This window comes from Panulirus ornatus, chromosome 13 (assembly GCF_036320965.1).
Source record: "Panulirus ornatus isolate Po-2019 chromosome 13, ASM3632096v1, whole genome shotgun sequence".
Lineage (NCBI taxonomy): Eukaryota > Metazoa > Arthropoda > Malacostraca > Decapoda > Palinuridae > Panulirus > Panulirus ornatus.
In genome coordinates this window covers 44885243-44906223 of record NC_092236.1, presented here as the reverse complement: position 1 = coordinate 44906223, position 20981 = coordinate 44885243, and the positions used below count along the sequence as shown (strand labels likewise).

The window sequence follows — 20981 nt, the reverse complement described above, 5'->3', positions numbered from 1 at the left end:
GGCCATTCTGCTTGTTTTATTACATTTCATCTATAATAAATCTCTTTACAATGAATGTAATTGCTGATAATTCTTTAATAACAGCAAAAATAAAATAGTGTAAAATTGCCAGCTGCACCAGACTCAGTGTTGTCCAGGTCAGGCAGGCGCTGGCAACACTGATTCCAAACGCACAAGAAACGCCAGCTTCATCTTGGTCAACTTTCAATGTTGTAGGAGTCAGTGTCCTTAAAGATATTCTGCCCATGATCCAATGGTAGATCATCATCATATCATCATCAAGTAATTCACAATCATTTGCCTGGTCCTCTAGATCTACCTAAAAACCACTTCATTTCTTTCCTAGAAAACTCATGAGAATGTGCTGTCACTAGCATAACTAGGGCATGACTGACTGTGAGGAGAAATCATCACACACACTGCCAACTTGGGAATCTACCTAATCTGGCTGGCAGCCATGAAACAAAGGTGAGAAAATTGATGCATACATTTACACCTTGTGGAGTCACTCACCTCAGGTAAGTTATGTTTGGAGGAGTTAAGGGGTTAAAAAGAATACTAAATATATATTTTATACAAAGATAAACTCATATTACTTTAATGTACTGGCACCGCAACCTATGCTAATCATTATACATATGTGGCACTGCTGAGATATAAGGATTAGTATAAACTGCATAAATGTTTTTGAACACAAACTCTTGAAAAATACATTCATCAATTTCATAGAAACTTTAGTTTTAGCGCCACTAAGATAGCATTCCATAATGTAATAAAGCATAGTTTTGGGAGTTTAATACATCTTTTATCATTCATAAATGTAATGTTACAATTTAAACTGAGAGCTGAAAAAAAATACTTTCATAAATTGAAGTGTGCTGATTATGATATGCTATAGTCATCCTAACAGATGGTTAACTGAAATGCATCAGTAGCTGTTGTTTGCATTACCAATACTTGGAAAAAATCTATTTCTTGCACCGTCATACTATTTCCATAGTGCAGCATCCTCTTAGTACAAGGTCAACAATCACTGGTTTGAGCATGATAAAGACACCAATTCTGTACATATCACAAGTAATGCCCAAAACTATCTTACATTCTTTGTCTTACCATTGCTCATTTTTCTCTCTCATTAAAACTATGCTACTGGGCTACACTTAAAATATAAACATCTCTTCTTTATGTATTCTGTACATTTATCCTGTCTTTTTCACCTCTTGTCTTTGCACCATTTCACCCATTCTTCTCAATTTACCCATGATTTTTTTCAATGTCTTGCCCCTTCTTCATGTACATAATGGCCTTGATGACAAAGTCAACCCAAAACTGAAGCTTTAATCCATACAAAAATAAGAGGTTCTTGTCTTAAGGTCAAATCTAAGCCAAAAGGATAAATGATTCCAAAATTCCTGTCACTGCATCTATTCGGAAATATCAAAATAATAATTCTTCAAAAATTCTTGACAGTTTCGGAAATAAAGATGAAAAAGGAGGGTGGCATAACTACAGCTTCAAAGAAGCTAAAAATATTATGTAATCATCCTTAAAGCATCTAAATGATACTAATGAGAGCATTGAATTTTCAAAACTCTTCAACTCAAAATATCACCATCCCAGAGTTTAAATTTCAATGTATAATTCAAGTATTGTCACACTACATAATTCATGTTCATAATAAAAATCTAAATCAATGTGAATGAAAATCAGTGAAATGGTCATAAGAAGTTACTTCATGTGACTTACTTATATAAATAACACATTCCTGACTAAAAGTGATCGCCATAATCAATGAAGTACAGAACTAGTTTTCCTGATAGCTAACTAGACAGGTACATCATATTTTACCTGCAGCTGGGATGGTTAATTTGATTTGTACAACTCTGACCTTAAAAAGGGTTAGGCCTTCTCAAAAACATGTACGTAGGTTTTCATCAGCCAATATACCTGAAATGGCATGCTTGGTCTGTGATGTTCACTTGGGGCAAAAAATAATCTTGAGGCAAGATTAAGAGGACTTGATTCCTGATGAGGCTATGGTAGCACTAACTTTAGTAGGAAACACCTTGGATAAAACCAGCCTACACCAACATAGTGAGGGAAGGCACAATGCAATCCAACATTTACCCTGATGCTATTGTGAAATACCCATAGTTCTGGAGGAGTGTTCAGAATCCTTCAGTACCACTGAGACTATGGACTACGCAATGCTGCTGGACACAACAGACTCCTTGGTGCTTGCATCTATGGCACAGGAGTAAGGCCATAAAGATGTGAAAGGAGTGGCTGCTCCAGACTAATAACACTTCCCCTCACCATCAACTGTCTGGCAGGTCATAAGGAAGTCACTAAACATTGCAAGTGGACTATATATGTACTGTAGTTGCAAAAGATAAAACCAACTATATGAAAATAAAAGTGGTTCCCAATGACTGCACTGGCTGCACCATCTTTTAGGTTTTAAATGCGTCATACAGCATTCAGCAAGAACCTGTCATTATGAACCTTTCTCTTTTTTTTTTGCTGTTTACAACAGTGTGGCAGTGCCATGCAAAAGACTGATCTAGTCAAATCTTAAGTACATTTGAATTATTAATCAAGGTGCTACATAATTACAGAAGTGGCGTGAATTACATTTAAATTCTTATAAAATGCATAAATTCAATAATAACTATAGTTCTAAAACTCCTCCAAAAACCATTGGAAAATGTTCATGAAATCAAGGCAATTTTAGTCATAAATTGTTACCAAGTAGTCAAATTTACCATAATCAATTACAGATTCTGGATGATAATTTAGTAAAGTTTGAAAAAATGCACCACATAACTCTCTTATGCATTTCAAGATAACTGAGAAAATTACTAAAGTATTATTTTCTGATGTTTTGTCTAATTCATAAACAAACCAAGATAAGATATACATATCATCTTAATACATGAACTCCAGGCACATAAATGATTTACTACTTTTAAAAATACTTTCAAAAACATTTGATGCTAAACTTTCATAAATCTTATTTTCAATATACTCACCTAGCTAAGAGTCAGATAAAACAATCAAGAATACAGGTGCAAAACAATGACTTTAACCCTATACAACCTTGAAAATATATAAAAGATAAGGGCTCATAGAGGCACAAGGGATCAAAAACCCTTCTCTATCTGTAACATCTACAAAATAAAACATGATTTCTGAACCCATAGCATGTGCCTGTTTCACAAAGAAAATTCAATAGTTTTAGAAATATAGTCCACAAGAATTACAAAAGATACAAATACAAAATTACCTAAAAGTTTATTCAAGTTTTTATAAAACCTTTTTTTTTTTTTTTTTTTTTTTTTTTTTTTTTTTATACTTTGTCGCTGTCTCCCGCGTCTGCGAGGTAGCGCAAGGAAACAGACGAAAGAAATGGCCCAACCCCCCCCCCCCCCATACACATGTACATACACATGTCCACACACGTGTATACATACCTACACAGCTTTCCATGGTCCACCCCAGACGCCTCACATGCCTTGATTCACTCCACTGACAGCACGTCAACCCCTGTATACCACATCGCTCCAATTCACTCTATTCCTTGCCCTCCTTACACCCTCCTGCATGTTCAGGCCCCGATCACACAAAATCTTTTTCACTCCATCTTTCCACCTCCAATTTGGTCTCCCTCTTCTCCTCGTTCCCTCCACCTCCGACACATATATCCTCTTGGTCAATCTTTCCTCACTCATTCTCTCCATGTGCCCAAACCATTTCAAAACACCCTCTTCTGCTCTCTCAACCACGCTCTTTTTATTTCCACACATCTCTCTTACCCTTACGTTACTTACTCGATCAAACCACCTCACACCACACATTGTCCTCAAACATCTCATTTCCAGCACATCCATCCTCCTGCGCACAACTCTATCCATAGCCCACGCCTCGCAACCATACAACATTGTTGGAACCACTATTCCTTCAAACATACCCATTTTTGCTTTCCGAGATAATGTTCTCGACTTCCACACATTTTTCAAGGCTCCCAAAATTTTCGCCCCCTCCCCCACCCTATGATCCACTTCCGCTTCCATGGTTCCATCCGCTGACAGATCCACTCCCAGATATCTAAAACACTTCACTTCCTCCAGTTTTTCTCCATTCAAACTTACCTCCCAATTGACTTGACCCTCAACCCTACTGTACCTAATAACCTTGCTCTTATTCACATTTACTCTTAACTTTCTTCTTCCACACTCTTCTTCTACCATTAATTCATTCCAACTGCAACCAATCTTACACCTTTTTTTTCGGAATTGAGATCCCCTATCCAAGGGGCTAGCAAAGGATCTGGGGGGCTGGGACCCCAAATTGGTGCATGCCTGTGTGCATCTGATCCACCCTATGAAAACAGTACTGGAGTTGATGATAGATGATAAACAGAAAGACAGATTTCCAGAACAGACCATGAGAGGATTTTAATTCATTTTCTTTTTATGGGTCTTTCCAGGACAATGTTTCTAAAACCAGTGATAAATCTTTGTGAATAAAATGATAATGATCAAAGAAAAAAAATGGTGATATTTCCTAAAATCATCATCCTACTTGGTTGGGAAGTTTAGAAAGATCAAACTTCCAAACTGTAATATATTTTGAACACTTAACGCTGTAAATATATAAAGTAAAATAATTCCATTCATCCTGCATTGTGGGTAACCTTGAAATTAGTTCATAACTCATCATTACAAACTCCACATATCCTACCATAAAACCATCAAAAAATGTTTCCTTAATGATTAAATGATTAAATGATTAGTCACCAATCACTTCCAGATGCTATAGATATCTGTAGGCAAAACATAAATCAATAAACTTATATAATACACATTAAATGAGTGGTATTACAAGAGAATTACTACTTAGCACCTTTCAATTAACAGTTACCAATAAAGGAGAATATAATTCAACAGTTTTACACTCATTTTTCAATTATCTAGAATCTTCTCAATGAGTTTCACAGCAATGGGGAAGGTTCAGGACATATACAAACACTTGTATCTTCATCTCTGGAATATTAAGCCATTAAGTTTTGACTTTCTATACCCACTGCATTTTTGAGAGAAACTACAAACACTGCATATGCTATTCATGGAAGCTGTCTCTAAAATTACAACTCTGTTTCTTACAGATTACTGGCAATATGTTTCAAGGTTGTAAGTCCATTTCAGGAAGAAGGAGTTCCTTGCCTTTTCTGCTAAAATGCAGGGCAGACATGGGACCCCCTGGTTCTATGAACATTTAGAAAAAAAAAAAACCTGCCTGTATATGTACTAAAATCACCCCATGATACCTGGGAATGGACTTAATGAAGAATAACTGAATCAATTACTCATGAATAAATACCCATACCACATAGCTTTTATTCTTATTGAGGTGGTAACAGTGAATAGAATTTTTCTACTAAACATTTCCCAGCAGTTTTATATGTTACATCTAATTCCAATTCCAATATGATTGTAATTTTTTTGTTATAAAATCACTGATAAATACAGCATATTTATGGGTCTAGGGTTTCTCATGAGGACCTGGGTTCATTTCAGAGGTGAATTATTTCTTTTTAATATTCTAGAGAATCCAATCATGAGCGTACACCATTTTACATGATTACAGTAAAACAGCACAAACTGTTGCACAAAAGATGCCATGACAAATATTCTATACCCTATATTTTGAATCAATATACATGTCGCAATCCATATATCAACAGAAAATCTATCAGATAAGATGTATCAGTCAAAACAAAAATGCTAATCAACAACAGTTTATAAGATATCATATGAATGGCTTACCTGAATAATAGTAAACTCTGAAAACACTCATATTCACTTATGATGGAAGGTAATAATTTTCATTTACCAGATAATGTATCTAAAACATGGTAAAAATTTAAGAAATCATATCAGCCAAATGGTATCTGCCAAATTATTCAAGTTTTACATAAATTCTATAACATTTACAGATTACCCATTCATACTTATTCATTAATCATCAAGATGTAGATTATTCTGTGAACAATAAACTTATTACTGATAAGGGAAACAAGTTTATATAAACCTTGAAAAACAGAAAAATTACCCATTCATTCACAAAACAATATATTCTAGTACATTTGCAAAATATAAATCTTATATAAAAAGTTCTAAATACAGAATTATCTGGTACCCTAAATAAATCATTTCCATCTAATTATTTCATGTATCATGAAAGGCAATGGAATGTTCTCAGGCCAATAGTGCATAAGCAGCTCACCAAAGATTACAAAGTTGCAAATAAAGTATAAGGGATTGCTTAACCTTCAATATATTATGTCTTAAGTTTGATGACTGCATTTAACCGTGTTAGACAGTGACATTCTTTGTTCTGTTTAACATTAACAAACAAATTCTTAATTTCACAATCAATTTTGCACATGAAAATGAAACAGCATTAAAAATGCTCTTAATCTCACATGATGTTCTTGAGATGACGAGTTTTGCGTATGAGAATAGAACAGCATGTAAGAGAGCCATTGGCTTTTGCCAATTCTGACATTGCCATTGGCTTTAAGTTCCAATGAGATAGTTTCTCCTCAAAAACCTGTAATTATAAGAAAAGAAAAGAATAAAATAATTCTTCTTCATTAAAAGAATATAACTGACAATTCAAATGTGCACCAGGATATTCTGTAACTAAAAACTAGTTAATGAGTTTACTTCACTTATAAAAACCATATTCAACCAGGCTTTGAAAAAGAGCAAAATAAAACAAATACTAAAAAATTTCACACAACAGAGACTAAAGATAAAATATTAAGTGCAAACCCATCAACAGAAATGTACGTTTTACAATCAGTTCATATCTATCTATACATTTCTTCATGCAAGAAAGGAGAAAAGCGTATGGTTTTTGCAAAGGTAGGTCTTCATCATGAATGTAATGCTGCCATGGCTATTTAATGTGTATATGAAAATGGTGGTACATATGTAGATCTTGGAGCAAGGACTGCATCTGTAGTATGCTGATGGTTGGGGAAAGGATGGTCACTGAATGCAAATCAATTGCTGTTTGAGGATGAGAAAATTGTAATGGCAAATACAGAAATATATTCCAGAAGCTGGTGACAGTATCTTATGGCATTAACCCCAATGCGGCAGGCAACGTTACCTAACATTCGTACCGTGGAAGCCGGGCAACGTTTTGTAAGATTGGGCTATTTTGCACAGTAGTCTCTTTTATTTTGGCAATGTGACATCACTGTCATCTACTATCATGACCTCTTTTTAACCATTCCTGTAAACAGCTACCCTTGCTCGACCATCTGCAGTCAGTGCCAGTATCAGCTGCCATCTAACGTTCGTACAGTAATAGGGGGCAACGTTACGTAACGCTGGGCCCTTTTGTGTTGTAATTGTAAGGTGAAATTGGTGGATGTGGCATCTCTGAAAAAGTACTATCAGGCGCTCTCTTTGGACAAGCCTGTAAACAGCCATCCATGCTCGCCCAGCCAAGGTCAATGTCAGTATTAGCCGAGACAATGGAAGGTGAAGATAGGTCGCACTCTCCCTTGACGAGCACCTTACGTAGTGATCGATTGTGTTCTCCCCTGCCTAGCACCTCACGAAGTGATATATCCTAACAAAGTGCTACACCATCTCTTCACTGGTAAGAGCCCAGAGTGAAAGGAAGATGCGTGTTGACATCGACACCTAGGAAATTTCGCCTACACTCCTAGACACATCAGCTGAAAATTTGCTTCGCTCTAGATCTAGCAAGTGATGATTTTGAATCATCTGGTGATGAAGATGGAGACGGTGATGAAAATGTGAGTCAGCTTGATGTCAACAATGTAGTGGAGGAATATGTACCAGAAAGTGAACATGAGTGATGATTCTAGTAGTGAAAGTGGTGAAGAGGGGGTTGGTGCGAGTCTGCACGCTAGAGGCGTGAGGTCACAAAGGTTTCACTGTCATATTTCACAACATGGAGTGAGGTGCCAGGGACAAGGCAGAAATACCACACAAGCACAGGCAACTGTTGCTGTATCTCAATCCTTTCTGTAGAGGATAAAACCATACAATTACCAGCCACAGACAGTGGATTTTGACAGGAGTGACTCAGAAATAACAGATGGTTTTCCAATGAGTTATGCAGAGGCAGAAGATGAATTGCTGTATTTCCTAGCACTCTTTGACAGTGAAGTAAAGAACTTCATTGATGAAGAAATGAACAATTTCCATGTGAACGATTCCCAGAGAAACTGCTGAATAGACTGGCAAATGGAAGAGATTTCATGATACATTTGTCCCAGAGGTGTGTGTACCTAGCTCTGACTATGTTCATGAGCCATGTAAAAAAACATACAGAAGGAATACTAGACTCAGAGTGACATAACTACTTTTGGCAAATACATGCCTAAGGACCAATTTGTCCATTTATTGCATTATCTACATTTCAGTGATAATTATAATCCAAATAGCCAGGACAGACTGTGGAAAATAAGGACACTGTTTGTGATATTAAAGGCAAAGTTTGTGAAATTCTTTCAACTTTTCCAGAACCTGGTGATTGATGAAAGCTTGGTGGTTTTCAGGGAATGATTAACTTTTCACCAGTACATTCCTTCCAAGAGGCACTGCCATGGAATCAAGTCCTTTGTCCTCTGTGACTGAAACTGGGTACATCCTTAATATGCTAGTGCAGACATCCACTGACATGGATATTCTGAGTGTCTAAAAATGATCCACTAGGATTTTGTGGGCACTTACCGGATAAAATGATGTCACCATTCCTGGATAAAAAACATGTGCTATACAAAGACAATTACTATACATTGCCAAATCTTGCCAAATTCCTCCTAGATTGTAACACTGGCTTATGTGGCACACTCGGGTCAAAAAGAAAGAACATGCCAACATTCCTCAACACTAGAAAATGCTATGACATGCAATTCAAGATGTCTGAACATAACATCTTGGCTGGTCAATGGATAGAGAGAAAACATGTGCATATCCTTCCTCTCAATGGCACATCCAGGTAACATGATGTCGAGTGACAAAGTCAACCGTACCACAGAGGGAGAGAGTGAAGAAGCCAAACCCCATTATGGATTACAATGTGAACATGCATTTGGTTGACAAGAGCAATATGCAGGATGCACCTATAGATTGTTTGAGGAAAAATGTGAAATGATTAGGAAAATGTTCTTTCACCTGCTGGATAATACAATGTTACAACTCTACAATTTGTACCTAATAAAGACTGACAAACAAGTATTGCCCAGGGTCTTCAGCAAAAGCATAGTAGAACTGCAGGCAAATTATGGTACAATTACACCTACTGTATTTGGCCATCTAAAGACAGAGTCAACCAAACTGCTTGTTGGGTTGAGATTAAATCTCAAGACAGGACCTCGATTATCTTCCCATGGATGCCAAAGGTCATAAATGACAGAGGAACTGTATTGTGTGTCACAATACAATCAGACGCCCTAAGAGATGCAGAGATGTCACCACATGGTGCCCAGGCTATAATGCTGGTATGCATGTGCTCTGTTTCTGGGACTATCACACACTCAAGAACTACTAAGTAAATAATAAGTGAAAAGTTGTAAATAGATGTAAAGAGCAGTTGTAAATAAATGCTTAAACGAGAGATCTAGTGTAAAACAAAAGTGATTGCAGAGTCCCCTAGGCTAGTCCCAGGCGTGTCTGATAAGCTGCCCAACCCAGGTCCTACCGCACTACTCCTCCCCTCATCCCACAGTCTGCTATGATGGAGTATCATTTAAGTAATACCTCTTACCTTCATTTTTCATGCAATTTTATCTATTCATTCATTTAATATTCATTTTGCTTTGTCGCTGTCTCCCGCATTAGTGAGGTAGTGCAAGGAAACAGACGAAAGAATGGCCCAACCCACCCACATACACATATATACATACACGTCCACAAACGCAAATATACATACCTATACATCTCAACGTATACATATATATACACAAACAGACACATACATATATACACATGTACATAATTCATACTGGCTGCCTTTATTCACTCCCATCGCCACCCCGCCACACATGAAATAAAAACCCCCTCCCCCTCATGTGCGCGAGATAGCACTATGAAAAGACAACAAAGGCCACATTCGTTCACACTCAGTCTCTAGCTATCGTGTAATAATGCACCGAAACCACAGCTCCCTTTCCACATCCAGGCCCCACACAACTTTCCATGGTTTACCCCAGACGCTTCATATGCCCTGGTTCAATCCATTGACAGCAAGTCGACCCCGGTATACCACATCGTTCCAATTCACTCTACTCCTTGCACGCCTTTCACCCTCCTGCATGTTCAGACACCGATCACTCAAAATCTTTTTCACTCCATCTTTCCACCTCCAATTTGGTCTCCCACTTCTCCTCGTTCCCTCCACCTCCGACACATATATCCTCTTGGTCAATCTTTCCTCACTCATTCTCTCCATGTGACCAAACCATTTCAAAACACCCTCTTCTGCTCTCTCAACCACACTCTTTTTATTACCGACATCTCTCTTACCCATACATTACTTACTCGATCAAACCACCTCAAACCACATATTGTCCTCAAACGTCTCATTTCCAGCACACCCACCCTCCTCTGCACAACTCTATCCATAGCCCACGCCTCGCAACCATATAACATTGTTGGAACCACTATTCCTTCAAACATACCCAATTTTGCTTTCCGAGGTAATGTTCTCGACTTCCACACATTCAACGCTCCCAGAGCTTTCGCTCCCTCCCCCACCCTATGATTCACTTCCACTTCCATGGTTCCATCCGCTGCTAAATCCACTCCCAGATATCTAAAACACTTCACTTCCTCCAGTTTTTCTCCATTCAAACCTACCTCCCAATTGACTTCTCCCTCAACCCTACTGTACCTAATAACCTTGCTCTTATTCACATTTACTTTCATCTTTCTTCTTCCACAAACTTCACCAAACTCAATCACCAGCTTCTGCAGTGTCTCACATGAATCACCCACCAGCGCTGTATCATCAGCGAACAACTGACTCACTTCCCAAGCTCTCTCATCCACAACTGACTGCGTACTTGCCCCTCTTTCCAAAACTCTTGCATTCACCTCCCTAACAACCCCATCCATAAACAAATTAAACAACCATGGAGACATCAGACATCCCTGCCAAAAACCTACATTCACTGAGAACCAATCCAATTTCATCTATCTATATATGTATTGGCTTATTCCTTGGTATCTGATTATCTTCAAAATATGCCACTTTACACGGATGTATAAAAAAAAAAGAAAAAACTACGCCCGCCTTCAATGTGTTAAGAAAGGAAATTGAAAGTTAACATGAACAAAGGTAAGATAATGAGGTGCAAAAGGTGACTGAGACAGCACTGTCTGAATGTGTCTCTCTTATGTTAGAGGCTCCACTCACGTACAGAAGTCCACATTGAAACTGGACCTTAAATTGAAATATAGAAAGGTTAATGGAAGAGAAAATAAAAGGCAAAGGAAAGTATTCATTAATTCTAGAGGAAGTGAAAACCCAACTTTTAAAATGTGCCAGGTCATGGTTGGTTGTTTGGAAAGACCATGATGGTAGAATTTCAAAGCTTTGAGGTGTAGGGAAAGAAAAAATTATGAAAATGGCCCACCCTTGAGTTGCTGATGTTCACACAGTAATCATGTGACACAGCAGCTTGCCGAGTATCACATGGTCTAGCTAGTGGTGGGGGCACAGAAACAGCCAACTCTCAGGAGCAAAAACCAAAGTAATACCCACATGGGCTACCTTGTGGTGAGGGCACACAAGCAGCCAACTCTCAGTAACAAAAACCAAAGCAATACCCAAAGAACAGGAAAAGTGAACCAACATTGTGGTGTAGGGCAAGTGGGTCAAGTTTTGAAGTCAGCTTGGACAGTTTATAAATCCAACTACTTTTGATTCAAATCTGTCAAGTAAGGATGCAGAGCTAGATCTACACAAGATGTGAGAGCAGTACTCCATGAAAGGACAGATCAATTCTTTGTACAAATGGAGCCACTACTCATTAGAAAAAAGATTTTTTCCAACAACTAAACAGGACTCAGTTTCTTAGAAGCAGACTCAGCTATTTCCTTAATATGGGGTTTCCAAGATAGAGAGGCTGTTATATTAATACCAAATATGTGAATAAGAGCAAGGTTATTAGGTACAGTAGGGTTGAGGGTCAAGTCAATTGGGAGGTGAGTTTGAATGGAGAAAAATTGGAGGAAGTGAAGTGTTTTAGATATCTGGAAGTGGATCTGGCAGTGGATGGAACCATGGAAGCGGAAGTGGATCATAGGGTGGGGGAGGGGGCGAAAATTCTGGGAGCCTTGAAGAATGTGTGGAAGTCGAGACCATTATCTCGGAAAGCAAAAATGGCTATGTTTGAAGGAATAGTGGTTCCAACAATGTTGTATGGTTGCGAGGCGTGGGCTATGGATAGAGTTGTGCGCAGGAGGATGGATGTGCTGGAAATGAGATGTTTGAGGACAATGTGTGGTGTGAGGTGGTTTGATTGAGTAAGTAACGTAAGGGTAAGAGAGATGTGTGGAAATAAAAAGAGCGTGGTTGAGAGAGCAGAAGAGGGTGTTTTGAAACGGTTTGGGCACATGGAGAGAATGAGTGAGGAAAGATTGACCAAGAGGATATATGTGTCGGAGGTGGAGGGAACGAGGAGAAGAGGGAGACCAAATTGGAGGTGGAAAGATGGAGTGAAAAAGATTTTGAGTGATCGGGGCCTGAACATGCAGGAGGGTGAAAGGAGGGCAAGGAATAGAGTGAATTGGAGCGATGTGGTATACCGGGGTTGACGTGCTGTCAGTGGATTGAATCAAGGCATGTGAAGCGTCTGGCGTAAACCATGGAAAGCTGTGTAGGTATGTATATTTGCGTGTGTGGACGTATGTATATACATGTGTATGGGGGTGGGTTGGGCCATTTCTTTCGTCTGTTTCCTTGCGCTACCTCGCAAACGCGGGAGACAGCGCAAAAAAAAAAAAAAAAAAAAAAAAAAAAAAAAAAAAAATGTTCACCAAGTCAAGAGGTGGATTTACAAAACTGTCAAAGGCAAAAGGAAAGTTGAGAGAAATTTTTGATAAAGAGATGGTTAGAAACTAGGTTTTGGAGGCAATAAACCAAACCAAATTTCATCTACCCAAATGAGACATTCTGTCCAAGTCTGAGATTATCGAGGAAGTTGTGTTGAGGTGAGACGTATATCGAGTGAGAAAAGAAGGAGCAGAATTGAAGGATAAGGACGAATGAAGTGTTGGGTCATCAACCATGAGTTCATTTGGTTATTTGTGGAAGAAGTTATAAGTAAACAGAAAAAGTTTAGGAAACAGGATAGAAACAATAAGGGAGAGAGGTAGATCCTTCAACAACCATGGAGATACACTGGCCAGAGAGAAAGCTAGATGTGAGGGAGCAAAGTGAGTGTGGGCCAAAGAAGGGGAGCTTAGAGATGAGACCTGGATGCCATACCTGTCAAAGATTTGGATGTCAAGGGCAACTATATAGGATTCCCTAAAACCTTTCAGGGATGAGGATCAGACATTAGTAAGATAGGAAAGAATAACACCAGTGGATCTCATCTTATGAAAGTCATAATGGGATTAGAAAAGACTATGAGGTTCAAGATGTCTGAGGATATGGGAGTTGAGAAGATTCAAAGACTTTTCAAGTGGTAGATGTCAAAGTAACAGGATGATAGTTAGTGGGGTTACAACAGCCACCCTTCTTAAGAAAGGGATGTACCAACACATGCTTCCAAGTAGAAAAATCCTTGTCTTTTTCACAAGAGATGGAACAGACAAGCAAACACAGGTGGAAGTTCAGAGGCACACTTTTTCAGTACATGGGAATGGGAATGGAGGCCATCAGGACCATAGGCCCTACTTGTGTCCAGAGAGAGATGCACTCGTTGGACATTTCAAAAGGAGATTATGGGGAGGGGCATAGGATTAGTAAGAGGTCTATCGGAATGAAGGAATGTTTGTGTCATCTAAGGCAGATTTAAAGTTGAAACAGGATCCAAAGAGAGCTGCTTTGTCTATGGGTGAGACAGCTATAGTAATGTCAGATCAAAGAGGTGAAGGAAAGGAAGAGTGACAGAAGTTGTTAGTAATAACATTAGCTATTTTATCTATCTATCTATCTATATCTCTGATGCCAGTTCAATTCTGGAACTGCCAAGGAGGTGGCCATGGCAACAGAGTTTCCATAACTAAAGAACTCTAGTGCCACTTCTTAGCCTTCAGTGCCTCACCCTTAACAGGTAACTGGCAGAGGGGCAAGTCTACTTCAGTGTTCCTACTGACTACTACTATCTAATGCTCATACCTGTTGTTCCTCCCTACTACTTCTACCCAATGTTTCTACCTAATGCTCCTACCTAAATGTTCCTACCTACTACTTCTATGTATTGCCAAAAGGTAATGTTAGCACAAAGCGCTCACCACAGGAAAATCTAGTTACAAAGAATGAGCTTTGTGAGTCAAGTGTTATCAAGTGCTATGTGTGGCAAGGAGAAATTGCATGTTTGTAGAAAGAAGGCCTGTGGTACATGTGTGGATTAGGCAGAAAGAAAAGACAGTTACCTGGGTCAGAAAGACCTATCAGTGGATGAAGAAATGTTATCACACTTCCTTTGAATATAGGAACACTTTCTTCGTGCAATAATCATCTATTTCTTTCCTTACACATCGATGCTTTGGAACTCTCTACCTTCTCATCTCTTTCCCATAACTATAACCTGGCACATTTCAAAAGACAGGTATTTCCCTTCCTCCGAAATTCGTATCAAATTCTTTTCTTTAAGTTACCTGAAGCAGTATAACAGTAATAATAGTAATAAAAAAAAATGTTTCATACTATTCGCCATTTCCTGCATTAGCGAGGTAGCATTAAGAAGAGAGGACTGAGCCTTTCAGAGAATATCCACACATGACCCCCTTTTGTTCCTCTTTTGGAAGCTTAAAAAATGAGAGGCAAGTGTTTTCGGAGCAGCTGAGTGAGTGGGTTAGCAGAGTTGATGTACAAGACAGGGATATAGTAATGGGTGATTTGAATGCAAAGCTGAGTAATGTGGCAGTTGAGGGTATAATTGGTGTACATGGGGTGTTCAGTGTTGTAAATGGAAATGGTGAAGAGCTTGTAGATTTGTGTGCTGAAAAAGGACTGGTGATTGGGCATACCTGGTTTAAAAGATAGATGTCATAAGCATACGTATGTAAGTAGGAGAGAGGGCCAGAGAGCATTATTGGATTATGTGTTAATTGATAGGTGCGTGAAAGAGAGACTTTTGGATGTTAATGTGCTGAGAGGGGCAACTGGAGGGATGTCTGATCATCATCTTGTGGAGGCAAAGGTGAAGATTTGTAGGGGTTTTCAGAAAAGAAGGGAGAATGTCAGGGTGAAGAGAGTGGTGAAAGTAAGTGAGCTTGGAAAGGAGACTTGTGTGAGGAAGTACCAGGAGAGATTGAGTGCAGAATGGAAAAAAGATGAGAGCAAATGACGTAAGAGGAGTGGGGGAGGAATGGGATGTATTTAGGGAAGCAGTGATGGCTTGTGCAAAAGATGCCTGTGGCATGAGAAAGGTGGGAGGTGGGCAAATTAGAAAGGGTAGTGAGTGGTGGGATGAATGAGTAAGATTTTTAGTGAAAGAGAAGAGAGAGGCGTTTGGACAATTTTTGCAGGGAAGTAGTGCAAGTGACTGGAGAGATGTATAAAAGAAAGAGGCAAAAGGTCAAGAGAAAGGTGCAAGAGGTGAAAAAGAGTGCAAATGAGAGTTGAGGTGAGAGAGTATCATTAAATTTTAGGGAGAATAAAAAGATGTTTTGGAAGGAAGTAAATAACGTGCGTAAGACAAGAGAACAAATGGGAACATCGGTGAAGGGGGCTAATGGTGAGGTAATAACAAGTAGTGAAGTGAGAAGATGGAGTGAGTATTTTGAAGGTTTGTTGAATGTGTGTAATGATAGAATAGCAGAAATAGGGTGTCTTGGTCGAGGTGGTGTGCAGAGTGACAGGGTCAGGGAGAATGGTTTGGTAAACAGAGAAGAGGTAGTGAGAGCTTTGTGGAAGATGAAAGCTGGCAAGGCAGTGGGTTTGGATGGTATTGCAGTGAAAATTCTTAAAAAATGGGGTGACTGTGTTGTTGACTGGTTGGTAAGGATATTCAAAGTATTTATGGTTCATGGTGAACTGCCTGAGGATTGGCAGAATGCATGCATAGTGCCACTGTATAAAGGCAGAGGGGATAAAGGTGAGTGTTCAAATTACATAGGTATAAGTTTGTTGAGTATTCCTGGGAAAGTATATGAGAGGGTATTGACTGAGAGGGTAAGGGCATGTACAGAGCATCAGATTGGGGAAGAGCAGTGTGGCTTCAGAAGTGGTAGAGGATGTGTGGATCAGGAGTTTGCTTTGAAGAATGTATGTGAGAAATATTTTGAAAATCAGATGGATCTGTATGTAGCATTTATGGATCAGGAGAAGGCATATGATAGAGTTGATAGAGATGCTTTGTGCAAGGTATTAAGAGTATATGGTGTGGGAGGTAAGTTGCTAGAAGCAGTGAAAAGTTTTAATCAAGGATGTAAGGCATGTGTACAAGTAGGATGAGAGGAAAGTGATTGGTCCACAGTGTCGGTTTGTGGAAGGAGTGCATGTTTCCATGGTTGTTTAATTTGCTTATGGATGGGATTGTTAGAGAGGTGAATGCAAGAGTTTTGGAGAGAGGGGCAAGTATGCAATCTGTTGTGGATGTGAGGGCTTGGGACGTGAGTCAGTTGTTGTTTGCTGATGATACAGCGGTGGTGGATGATTCGGGTGAGAAACTGCAGAGGTTGGTGACTGACTGGTAAAGTGTGTAAAAGAAGAAAGCTGAGAGTAAATGTGAATAAGAGCAAGGTTATTAGGTTCAGTAGTGTTGAGGGACAAGTAAACTGGGAGGTAAGTTTGAATGTAGAAGAACTAGAGGAAGTGAAGTGTTTTAGATATCTGGGAGTGGATTTAGCAGCGGATGGAGCCATTGAAGCGGAAGTGAGTCACAGGGTGGGGGAGGGGGCGAAGGTCCTAGGAGCGTTGAAGAATGTGTGGAAGGTGAGAATGTTATCTCGGAGAGCAAAAATGGGTGTTTCAAGAAATGATAGTTCCAACAATCTTACATGGTAACGAGGCATGGGCTATAGATAGGGTTGTGTGGAGGGTGGATGTGTTGGAAACGAAATGTTTGAGGACAATATGTGGTGTGAGGTGCTTTGATCGAGTAAGTAATGAAAGGGTAAGAGAGATGTGTGGTAATGTGTGGTAAGAAAAAGAGTGTGGTTGAGAGAGCAGAAGAGGGTGTATTGAAATTGTTTGATCAAATGGAGAGAATGAGTGGGAAAAGATTGACAAAGAGAATATATGTGTCAGAGGTGGAGGGAACAAGAAGTGGGAGACCAAACTGGAGGTGGAAGGATGGAGTGAAAAAGATTTTAAGCAATCGGGGCCTGAGCATACAGGAGGGTGAAAGGTGTGCAAAGAAAAGAGTGAATTGGAACAATGTGGTATACCGGGGTCGACGTGCTGTCAATGGATTGAACCAGGGCATGTGACACATCTGGGGTAAACCATGGAAAATTTTGTGGGGCCTGGATGTGGAAAGGGAGCTGTGGTTTCAGTGCATTACACATTACAGCTAGAGACTGAGTGTGAACGAATGTGGCCTTTGTTATCTTTTCCTAGCGCTACCTCACACGCACGCGGGGGTAGGAGGGTGCCATTTCATGTGTGGCAGGGTGGCGAGGGAAATGATGAAGGCAGCAAGTATGAATATGTACATGTGTACATGTCTGTGTATGTATATGTATGTATATGTTGAAATGTATTGGTATGTATATGTGCGTGTGTGGGCGTTGATGTATATGGGTGGGTTGGGCAATTCTTTCATCTGTTTCCTTGCACTGCCTTGCTAATGTGGGAGACAGCGACTAAGTGTTAAAAAAATATGAATGGAGAAAAATTGGAGGAAGTGATGTGTTTTAGATATCTGGGAGTGGACTAAGCAGTGGATGGAACTATGGAAGCATAAGTGAGTCACAGGGTGGGGGAGTGGGTGGTGGTTCTGAGAATGAGTGATGAATGTGTGGAAGGAGAGAATGTTATCTCTGAGAGCAAATACAGGTTGGGTATGTTTGAGGGAATATCATTTCCAACAATGATAATTATATGGTTGTGAGTCATGGGACATAGATATGGTTGTACAGAGGTGGGTGGATGTGTTGAAATTGAAATGTCTGAGGACAATATGTGGAATAAGGTGGTTTGATCTAGTAAGTAATATACGGGTAAGAAAGATGTGTGGAAATAAAAAGAGTATGTTATAGAGGGTTAGAAGAGGGTGTGTTGAAATGGTCTGGACATATGGAAAGAATGAATGAGGAAAGGTTGACAAAGATGGAGGGAACAAGGAGAAGTGGGAGACCAAATTGGAGGTAGAAGGATGGAGTGGAAAAGATTTTGAGCAATCGGGGCCTGAACATACAGGAGGGTGAAAGGTGTGCAAGGAAAAGAGTGAATTGGAACAATGTGGTATACCGGGGTCGACGTGCTGTCAATGGACTGAACCAGGGCATGCGACGCATCTGGGGTAAACCATGGAAAATTTTATGGGGCCTGGATGTGGAAAGGGAGCTGTGGTTTCAGTGTGTTACACATTACAGCTAGAGACTGAGTGTGAACGAATGTGGCCTTTGTTATCTTTTCCTAGCACTACCTCACGCGCACGTGGGGGTAGGAGGGTGCCATTTCATGTGTGGCAGGGTGGCGAGGGGAATGGATGAAGGCAGCAAGTATGAATATGTACATGTGTACATGTGTACATGTCTGTGTATGTATATGTATGTATATGTTGAAGTGTATATGTATGTATATGTTGAAGTGTATAGGTATGTATATGTGCATGTGTGGGCGTTGATGTATATGGGTGGGTTGGGCCATTCTTTCATCTGTTTCCTTGCACTGCCTTGCTAACGCGGGAGACAGCGACTAAGTGTTAAAAAAATATGAATGGAGAAAAATTGAAGGAAGTGATGTGTTTTAGATATCTGGGAGTGGACTAAGCAGTGGACAGAACTATGGAAGCAGAAGTGAGTCACAGGGTGGGGGAGTGGGTGGTGGTTCTGAGAGTGAGTGATGAAGAATGTGTGGAAGGAGAGAATGTTATCTCTGAAAGCAAATACAAGTTGGGTATGTTTGAGGGAATATCATTCCCAACAATGATTATATGGCTGCGAATCATGGGACATAGATATGGTTGTACAGAGGTGGGTGGTTGTGTTGAAATTGAAATGTCTGAGGACAATATGTGGTATGAGGTGGTTTGATCTAGTAAGTAATACACGGGCAAGAAAGATGTGTGGAAATAAAAAGAGTATGTTTTAGAGGGCAGAAAAGGGTGTGTTGAAATGGTCTGGACATATGGAAAGAATGAATGAGGAAAGGTTGACAAAGATGGAGGGAACAAGGAGAAGTGGGAGACCAAACTGGAGGTAGAAGGATGGAGTGAAAAAGATTTTGAGCAATCGGGGCCTGAACATAAAGGAGGATGAAAGGTGTGCAAGGAAAAGAGTGAATTGGAACAATGTGGTATACCGGGGTCGACGTGCTGTCAATGGATTGATCCAGGGCATGTGACGCATCTGGGGTAAACCATGGAAAATTTTGTGGGGCCTGGATGTGGAAAGGGAGCTGTGGTTTCAGTGCATTACACATTACAGCTAGAGACTGAGTGTGAACGAATGTGGCCTTTGTTATCTTTTCCTAGCGCTACCTCACGCACACACGGGGGTAGGGGGGTGCCATTTCATGTGTGGCAGGGTGGCGAGGGGATTGGATGAAGGCAGCAAGTATGAATATATACATGTGTACATGTGTACGTGCATGTGTATGTATATGTATGTATATGTTGAAGTGTATAGGTATGTATATGTGCGTGTGTGGGTGTTGATGTATATGGGTGGGTTGGGCCATTCTTTCATCTGTTTCCTTGCGCTGCCTTGCTAACACAGGAGACAACATCAAAGTGTTAAAAAAATATGAATAGAGAAAAGTTGGAGGAAGTGATGTGTTTTAGATATCTGGGAGTGGACTAGGCAGTGGACGGAACTATGGAAGCAGAAGTGAGTCACAGGGTGGGGGAGTAGGTGGTGGTTCTGAGAGTGTGTGATGAAGAATGTGTGGAAGGAGAGAATGTTATCTCTGAGAGCAAATACAGGTTGGGTATGTTTGAGGGAATACCATTTCCAACAATGATAATTATATGGTTGCGAGTCATGGGACATAGATATGGTTGTACAGAGGTGGGTGGATGTGTTGAAATTGAAATGTATGTGGTCTGAGGTGGTTTAATCTAGTAAGTAATATACGGGTAAGAAAGATGTGTGGAAATAAAAAGAGTATGTTATAGAGAGCAGAAGAGGGTGTGTTGAAATGGTCTGGACATATGGAAAGAATGAATGAGGAAAGGTTGACAAAGATGGAGGGAACAAGGAGAAGTGGGAGACCAAACTGGAGGTAGAAGGATGGAGTGAAAAAGATTTTGAGCAATTGGGGCCTGAACATACAGGAGGGTGAAAGGTGTGCAAGGAAAAGAGTGAATTGGAACAATGTGGTATACTGGGGTCGACGTGCTGTCAATGGATTGAACTAGGGCATGCGACGCATCTGGGGTAAACAATGGAAAATTTTGTGGGGCCTGGATGTGGAAAGGGAGCTGTGGTTTCAGTGCATTACACATTACAGCTAGAGACTGAGTGTGAACGAATGTGGTCTTTGTTATCTTTTCCAAGTGCTACCTCATGCGCACGGCGGGGGTAGGAGGGTGCCATTTCATGTGTGGCAAGGTGGCGAGGGGATTGGATGAAGGTAGCAAG

The 20981-nt window shown here is 40.0% G+C and overlaps 1 protein-coding gene across 1 annotated transcript in view; it reads right to left on the bottom strand.

Moving 5' to 3' along the window:
* Positions 1 to 565: 565 nt before the first annotated feature.
* LOC139752574 (N(G),N(G)-dimethylarginine dimethylaminohydrolase 1) overlaps positions 566 to 20981 on the bottom strand; it is a 111997-nt gene continuing 91581 nt past the window's right edge. The window contains exon 8 of the mRNA XM_071668331.1: positions 566 to 6615. Coding sequence (XP_071524432.1) covers positions 6484 to 6615 — 132 coding nt within the window. The 3' untranslated portion in view covers positions 566 to 6483. The remainder of the gene's footprint in view (positions 6616 to 20981) is intronic.